The sequence below is a fragment of the Gavialis gangeticus genome, unplaced genomic scaffold (assembly GCF_001723915.1).
Source record: "Gavialis gangeticus isolate Ggan-Ray unplaced genomic scaffold, GavGan_comp1, whole genome shotgun sequence".
Classification (NCBI taxonomy): domain Eukaryota; kingdom Metazoa; phylum Chordata; order Crocodylia; family Gavialidae; genus Gavialis; species Gavialis gangeticus.
In genome coordinates, this window is record NW_017728995.1 from 59,443,056 (window position 1) to 59,451,884 (window position 8,829).

At 39.7% G+C, this 8,829-nt stretch overlaps 1 protein-coding gene across 1 annotated transcript; it reads right to left on the bottom strand.

The window, feature by feature from the left end:
- Positions 1-969: 969 nt before the first annotated feature.
- OTOS (otospiralin) lies at positions 970-4,629 on the bottom strand. The gene is made up of 3 exons (XM_019503687.1): positions 4,236-4,629; positions 3,871-3,897; positions 970-1,352 (listed from the first exon to the last, which is right to left on the bottom strand). The coding sequence occupies exons 1-3, from the start codon at positions 4,291-4,293 to the stop codon at positions 1,168-1,170; spliced, it is 270 nt and encodes an 89-aa protein (XP_019359232.1). The 5' UTR covers positions 4,294-4,629; the 3' UTR covers positions 970-1,167.
- Positions 4,630-8,829: the final 4,200 nt, after the last annotated feature.

Sequence of the window (8,829 nt, forward strand, 5' to 3'; positions counted from 1 at the left end):
CACAGAGTAAATGTAAAAATATTACCAAATGAGAAAGGCAGGACTTTACAGCCATTCTTTCTAGAGGTATATGACTACTCAAAGGGAGAGCAGTGGAAAATCAGGTCCTGAGCTGTCTCTTACCTCTAAAAAGGTTCTCTGTTTGTGGCTACTAGTGCAATAGTGATGAGTAGTTTAATCAGTGCTGGCAAAGACTTCACTTTAACATGTAGGGGACTAAAATTAAGGAAAAGGAAGACTAGCAGACACAAACCTCCCCTGGATCCTGACCACCTGTGAGACCTCCTCTTGTCTCCCACTAGGATACCAGGGACCAGTGGATGCTATTGACCCTAGATTGTCCATTCTGTTAAGGCCACAGCTACACAGTGCAAAGTGGTCTTGAACTGATCAGTAATTCCCTGCAGAGTTCTTCACTTGTAGACGGCTCATGGAGGCAGTGTTTTCCTTGCCTATGCCAGTTGGCCTCTAACATCAACAAAAAGGGCAGGAGGCATGTTGGGCAGAGCTGAAGGCATGCTGGGGCATTGCCAGGGTAGGAGCTAGTATGGTAAAGCAAAACTGCAGTACCTGATTCTCTGCTGCTGTGCAGGATTTTATGCTACCAGTGCTAGCAGCAAAAAAAAAGGAGAGCGAGAGAGGCAGGATCTCTTTTGCACCAACATACACAGCAGGATCCAGGTGTCACTAAATCAGGAAGCCAAACTCATGCTTCCCAAAGCTGAACTTGGGCATAGTGCAGGATCAGGGTCATAGAATCTCACTTTAAAAGATGCGGGAGCTGGCAGCAAAGTATTGCTGGTAGAGAGCCCTTGCTGTGCAATGGTGCTACTCTGTCTGCTGTCAGTGTCGAGAAATGACACGATGGTCACTTTTTGTACATTTCAAAATATAAAGGTATTTAAAAGAAAAAAAAGCACAGCAGCATCAGAGTTTGACCTTTTTATTATATTTGCACAAAGGTATATGTTGTATTAAAAATATAAACTACACTAAAATCATCAGCAATTTTACAAAAAAGCAAATACTATACAGTATATGAGTACTCAAACAGTTAAAAAGCATAGAAATGACAGAAGTGACTGAACTGGCAATTCACGAGTTTACAGGCAGTAGTACATTCCTTTAAAAAGCTCATCATTTGCATTAGCAAAATGAGTAAAGTCACTAATGTTCATGAGCTGGCATGTGGTAACCAAGGCCATTTCCAATAGGGTAGTGAGCAAAGAAGGTTCTGGCCATTTCATTGATTCTGTTGTATGCTCCCAGGGTCCGGAAATACTCCACATATGACCAGAAATCATTGGACGAGAAAGGCCAGTAGGGCATGGAGGCAGGTACTTGATAGGGATCTAAAATAAATATTGCAGAATTAGTTTATTGTAACAAGAAGCAGGTTGGTTGGCTGGGCACCAAGCAGACAACAAAAACGGGCACAAAAAGTGGCTTTAAACCCCCTTTACCATCTCTCCTCACTTCTTCCACCACCTTTCCTTTCTCCAGTAGAGGAATAGGAAACCCAAAAATCCAGCTCATGTCATTCTGTAAAATGTTCACTGCCCTTCAGGGGTTGCACTGCATGTGAAGTACTGCTGTTACAACTTAGAAGTACTGTAAGTTGTACCTGGAAATTCTGTATTCAGTATCAGAACAATTCAAAGAGAAATACAAACATTAGGAAAATGCTCTTAAAAAAATCAGTGGCATCTTATGGCTGTGTGTGGCTGGGCCTTCCAAGAACCTTTCACTACAAACATATCATTCTGCAAACGTGAATGGCTTCTCCTGTGCTCACTGGAAATTATTCCAGGAGCAAAGCACTAAGCAGTGCCCTGTTCTCCTGCTTGCACGTGCTCTCCCTCCCACTGCCAGCCAAACGTCATTCTTCCTGTCAGTAAGAGAAACCCACATGGGGACTTTTTCCCCCTAAACAACATGAACAAAAGAGCATATGTCCTTGCTTGTCCATGCTAGCATTAACAACCTTGATTTGACTTTGGGTTCTGGCATGGCACAGGCTTCATTGCCATGGGGATGAAGGGGAGCAGCTGCAGGCTAAGTTTGAGACCCTGATCCTACAGTGGATCCTTTTGGTGACACCATTGAAGTCAACAGGGCCCCACTTTGAGGGAGATCCCATTCCAGGGCTGGGGTCTGAGATGCCTTGGAGGAATCTGAAACCTTGAAATTACATCTCTTCTCTGCTGGTGCTGGAAAACAAAAACTAAAGAGATGGAGAAAAACTCTCCAACAGCAGCAACAAGAATTTCCCACTTGGCTGGAGCCAGATTTTGAGGGGTCTTTTTAGGTCATTAATAAATTAATTTGGACTTGAGCTGCTAGTTTAGGGAGGCTGAAACCTCCAGATGCTGAGCACTCTTGGTACCCAATGCAATAAAGCACTTAAACACATGTGGAACTTACCTAAACCACTACAAACAAGCATTATGTTAGTTATTTGCTTCAGGGCCCAGTTGGATCAGGAGCTGTGTTCCCACAGTGTTTGGGCATTGCTTAAATCCCACTGAAATCAATAAGATTCTTTGCATTGATTTTTATAGCTTTGGATTAGGCTTCTTACCAAGAATTAGGGATGCTCGGCACTTACCCCAGGCCCCATTTTCACAGGCTTAAATTTACAGTGCAGTCACAGATGGTGCATAATAATATTAAATGAATTAGCCACTGCTTTCTGTGGAACAGAGTGCATTGCTTGTGTTAGCTGACCTGCAGGTTCACAGCACCAGATTCTAGGCAAAATGTAAAACCAATATATCACCCAGGTTAAAGTTTATTATTATCCTATGAAATGCATTCACATGGTGGTTAAACTAAGATGTCGCATCAGAAAAAAATTTCATTTTCCCAGTTACCTGCATTTGTTTGAAAAAGAAATATCCAAACATGAGTTCCAAGGTGCAAGCAAGAAAAGATCATGAGGTTTGTTGCAGGCAGTTTCAAAATAATTTGTTTTTTAATTAACACATAAATTAAAATTCTTCCCATGCCCTTCCCAGGTTCACATTTTGGGGATTGCTGTTTTCAATGGGATGTTATGATACCATCTATCAGTACATCCAGGATACTCTTAGTTCTTATGCTATTTATTCATATTCACATATCAGCAGACCTGGTACTTTATACAGATTTAACAGTTTTTGGGTCCCTCTTTGTTCTCAACAAAAATTTAGGCAAATGTGGTCTACAAAACTTCTCCAGGCTGTCCTCAGAAACTGCTATCCAAAGCATCAATCAGCAAGCCAATTTAAATGTTAGCAACTGGTGGTTTTAAAGGCAAAGACAAACTTTTAATGCTACAGGCAAGATCCTCAGCTGGTGAAAAAACAAAACTGTCTGAAGACCTGTTCCTGTATTTCTTTTTTAAATTGACTTTCTGAGCATTTGTTGCTTTTAACCTTTTTGTTCTGGAAGCTGGATTTTTCTTTTTGCCAATAAGATTACACGTATTTTAGAATAATATAAAATGACTAGTATGATTCAATACCTCAAGAGGGGCCTGGGTGCCCAATAAATTTAACAATCTCAATTATGGTAGCATTATACAATACACAATTTGATCGGACTTTGTTTGTTTTTTCGGGTCAGATGTGCTGTTTTTCTTTCAACACATCAACTATTGTGCATTTTTATAGATGTTATGTCTATTGTTTGAATGAGTTGCTTAAAATAATATTTTTGTATCTCCTTCTGATATCTTGTTCTGTAAAGAACAGATGGAAATATTTCTATGAGGATCTTATCCAAAGCCTGCTGAGTTTAATGGAAGTCCTCACTGATTTTACTGGGTTTTGGATCAGAGTTACAAGTGGTTCTTCAGGTTTTTTGGAATGTAAAAAAGTAAAGAATTACCATCTTCATCTTGGATCGGCCAAGCATCTATAAATAAACAAGAAACTAATCAATATTAGAGCACAGATGGGAGGATTTATGGTGTACAAAGAGCTACTTTAAAGCACGCAATGTGACATACTCATACATACAGTGCACAGGAAGGAGCATACTGACAGCTCAACTTCTGTTTCTTGAAATAGCTGAATAAAGAATTCGCTGTTTATAGTTACTCAGTAGCATAGACTGAAAACTGTTTGCTGGTAACAAAGACAAGTGTGATTGATATACAAATAATATGTGAGAGCAAATGTAAGTCAAAACATACAGAGCAAGACATTTAAAAGAGCTGGAAAAAAGGAAGATAACTATAGCACTGTACTTACCTGTTAACATGTTCATCAGCATGCAGAAGAAAACTAAGCCAATAAAGATAAACTTCATCTTCCCTGCAAGTTGTTATTCCTGTTTCTGAAATATAATCTATACAACTGAAATGTATCAGAACACATCAATATTTGTGCAAAATACATTGTTTTATTGTACACCAAAAAGTATGTTGCAGTGCCTCAATTTCAGCAAAGGCCAAACAAGAATTTTACATGTCCTTAAAAATTAATTGTAAAAAATTACAAATATTAAAAAATAGTGAAATTTATAAATAAGAGTGAAATTTTAAGTGGCATAAATTCAAAAGATCACTTGTATTGGCATGAAAGTAAATGCCTTAGAATTATTTTGTTTTGTGGCCATTTAATTTTCACTGTGGAAATTACCTTTTCTCTTCCCTCTTCTTTCTCTTAAATTAGTAGAGGTCTATAGCTGAGTCAGTTGCAAAAATCTGAATGGGTTTCTATTGCTGTAAAATAGCAGCACTGTTTAAAGAGGGTGGAGGATAAGGAAAGGAACGTCACTTACTTAGCACACCAATCTGATTTTTTTTTACCCTAATCTAAAACTATTTTAGTTGCACATGTTTGTACAACATTGGAGCGCCATCCATGGTCAAAAATACCTGGATAAACTTTACCAATAAATTTCTGTACTATGAAGGTAGAAAGAAAAAATCCAGCTGCTAATTCAGTCTTTGCAATATTTTGCAAATTTTTTTCCTAGAAATAAATCTTTTCGGCTGGCATATATTAATTTTGAGATGATGTGTTGGCAAAAAGCTGTCTACAGCTGTGTAATAGTGCAAGCAAATAACATCGATACTGCTGATTTAATTCCAGAAATTATCTGAAGGTGCAGGAAGACTAAATTGCTTACTTAGCTTATATTGTCACTTAAAGAGTCTAGCTGAATTTCATTTTTCTGCCTTGGGAATAAAAAAAAAAATCCCTGGCAGTGAACCACTTTCAATGACTACTATTGCTTGTGGTTCCCAAGAGGCAGGTTCTTAAAAAGTATTTTAGATACCCAACTCTCCAGTCAATAGGATTGAGGTTCCTAAACACATTTAAAATCTGTAAATCACACTGACTGCAGATATGCCAAGGGAATAAACTGTAGCAGAGCCTGGATGAATGAAGATGCATGAGCCCCAGGTCAGAATAGGCTGCCAAACCTGGATTTGCAGGGGACTCCTAGCTGCTGAGGCCTCACCCTGTCTCAGTCAGGTCAAAATGTCAGTGTGATGTTCAGCACAAATAGCCTTGTGCAGACTGAGAGATACGCAATGATCATACAGAGATATGTAATGATCATAGCTCTCTTTTCACTAAGGTCCATCAGAAATTTACCTTTCCCTTGCTTAACCTGAAGCTTCCACCTCTCTCCAGACATAACTTCTGACTGTCCCATCACTGAACACAATCCTGTGCTTGTGGTACCAAGCCCCACTCCTACGCTACAGCTTCAGGGAGATGTGGAATCTCCATCACTGGAAGTTCTTAAATGCAGATTAATCAAAAACATGCCTGGGATTGTTTAGATAGAGGTGATCCTGACTACAGCAGGAGGAGTTGGACTAGATGATTTTATGAGGTACCCTCCGCCCCCCATTTTATCTTCTCATGATTACATCTTGCACTGGCTTGAGTATCATAGGAATACAGTCTGCACATTCAGTTTGGGGCTAATCAAATGGCTTTGTAGGTAAACCCAGCTTTGCTCAGGCTGGCCCTCCTGATGGAGCTCAGCCCTATCTATCTATGCATGATATTCAGCCATTCCTACCAGGAACTTTTTATCTTAGATCAGGTCTGTAAAGGCATCTCTGAAAGGAAAGATAATTGTAGCTTTAGAATACACCAGGCCATGCCCACTATTGTAGATCCTGAAAAGAAATCCCAAGAAAGCAGCCCCTGCTTCATCACCATAAAGGCTTTAAATCTTCCCTTTTAGTGGCTCTAACACCCACAGATCCAGTCATGACGTGACCTTCCCCTACACAGCACCATCCTCTACTGGAGGAGACCTGCTGGAGTGGTTTCTATTATATATAACCACTTCCCATGTGCCGTTTTTAAATCATGGCAGCCTAGTACCTCACGAACCCTGGTTCCCACAATGTCACTTGTAGCACACTCTCTTTGCCAAAATCTTCAGCGCAGCTGCAGAGCTGGGTCCACAAATTCAACTTATTCTGTAACTCCAGGTGATGCTTTCAATTGTGCCCCCCATTTAGTGTGTCAGTCACAGAAGCCACCAGGATCTCAGACATGTGCCTAGGCTACTTTGTGACTCCAGTGGTCTTGAAATCTTTAGTTTTAATTATACATTATATGCATAAATCAGTGTATTTTCCCCCGAATTACAGTAAAGAGACATAGTTTAGGTTAGGTTATAGAGAGCAACAGCAAGGAAAGCAGCAGCACAGCTGAAGCAGTCATCATCTCGAGCAATACCTTCTTAGGCTTCTGCATTTTTTCTTTTTCTTTTTAAGATTAAAAAACGACGAGTTCACTACACTGAGAAACTTGCAACGTGATTCCAAGAGGTCTTAAACATGTAGAAAGGTAAGAAGAATAGCATGATGTTATAACTCCTGATAACAAGAAAAGCAGTTAAATGGAACTATAACTTCATGGCCCAGAGTTTAAGCCAATCTCTACGAGAGATCAGAATGAGGCAGATTATGCCTCATTTGGATAGCATGCTTTTTTGCACCTTTTTTCTAGGGAAGTTATGTTAGTCACAGCCAGAGAAAGGATGGACAACAGCTCAGACCCAGAATCACAATACTTGTGTCCTAGTTGCATGAGGGCTAGCCTTTCTGGCAGGTGTGCCACAAGTTAGCCCTGAACCCTCCCTAAGTGCCACTCCAATCCCTTTCCCCTACCTGATATGCTGCTCAGCTTTCTGCTTCCTACCACCATGCTGCCTGTCCCCTCTCTAGTCTGCCTCATGCCACATACACAAGCTGCCCATGCCACCTGTGACACTCATGGTTCATGCATGTTTTCAACCTTCAGCATCTCCCAAGTTTTGGGTTAACTAATCATGAGTTCAAAACACAAATAACTATTTGGGATTTTCATGGTGTAACAATATATAGAACCAGGCAAATTATAAGCAGAGGACTAAAATTAAAACAACTGTATGTACTGTAGATCAAATAGAACAAGTGTTTCGAGTTACTATAATTAACTGCTTCCCATCTGTCCCTGCCTCAGTTAAGAAATGACATTTAAATACCCAAAGATTGATTAATTTGATCTGATCTTTTAATTCCAAAGCTGTTGGACAGGACAGATCCAGTCAGGTTGCTTGCTTGCTAAAATAAATGTGTATTCTCAATTCAGCGTGCCAAACCAAACTCCGTTTTTTCTGAAAGCTTCCCAGCAAAGACCCTAAGGAATATCCCAAGGCATTTTTAATATGCTGGAAGTGTATTCATTCAGTTACCCCCCTCCTTTTTCAAAGTTCAACTTGTGACAATACCACTTAAGTGATAGTGTACTGTTCCTAATACAGTTGATTGTATAGACCAATTAGCCGAGCATTTTGATGATGGTCACTGTCTTGTATATTTTTATGTGACCATAAAATTGAAAATTACATGCTGTCCACAAATGCAATTTGGCACAGAAGTGACTACGATTCCTGCAGATACTACAGCATTTAACAGCATGGCATCTGCTGAAAGAACCCAGTATTTTCCCTCCTGCTAGTTTGGACTCAAAACAGTGTTTTGCTTGTAAATATTTATGTTTTCTTATCAAGAAGGCTCATTAGCTCCAAGGACTTATCATGAAAACAGCAATGGTGGGGGTCTTCCAGTGTTACATTCCAAAAATTACTGAAGTATTTTTCAAATAAGGTGGCCATTAATTCATGGAAGCTTTGTTTTTGCAGTGCAGGAGGCTGTGTTAAAGAGTATACTCCACCACCCTATCCCAAGATGGTCCAATCAATAAGTACTTTTTGTAGATGGCTCTCTGGGAAGCTAAAAAACCACACACATCAGTCACTCTGGCAGAGGCAGAAATCAATGGCAGCATTCAAGGTGGATAGGGAAATAGTTTGGATGGCCTACTTGTTTGTGTGATTTGCTTCCTAACAGAGAACAGTTCAGGGAGTCACAGCACTTGGAGTCTGCCCCAGGGTGGTTCTGAATTTCTGCTGGCCAAGAAGCCAGTTTGGCCCAGACCTAACTACTGTGTGACATTCCTTGGAGCAAAACAGCTCTCTTTTGTTTATGAGCTTGAAACAAAAGGGACATGAAACGTGGCCGTATGGAGCCTTTTGCTCCACAGCTGCATCATTAGACCAAACCGCAGAAAATGTGGATTGTTGCCTAGGGAAATGCAATAAACTGTACACTCTGTTTATTAGATATGATCAATAGAGAAACACGCACACAGAGCTATATATGTTATTCAAAAATAAATTTCACTTGTACTTTTATAGTTTATTCTAAAGTCTCTTGTCCTTGGTTTATCTAGACAAAATATACATATATTTTGTTAGAAAATTTTTGTACAGAGAAAAAAACCCAGAAGAACAACAAAATTACATAGCAAAATAGGTACTTGA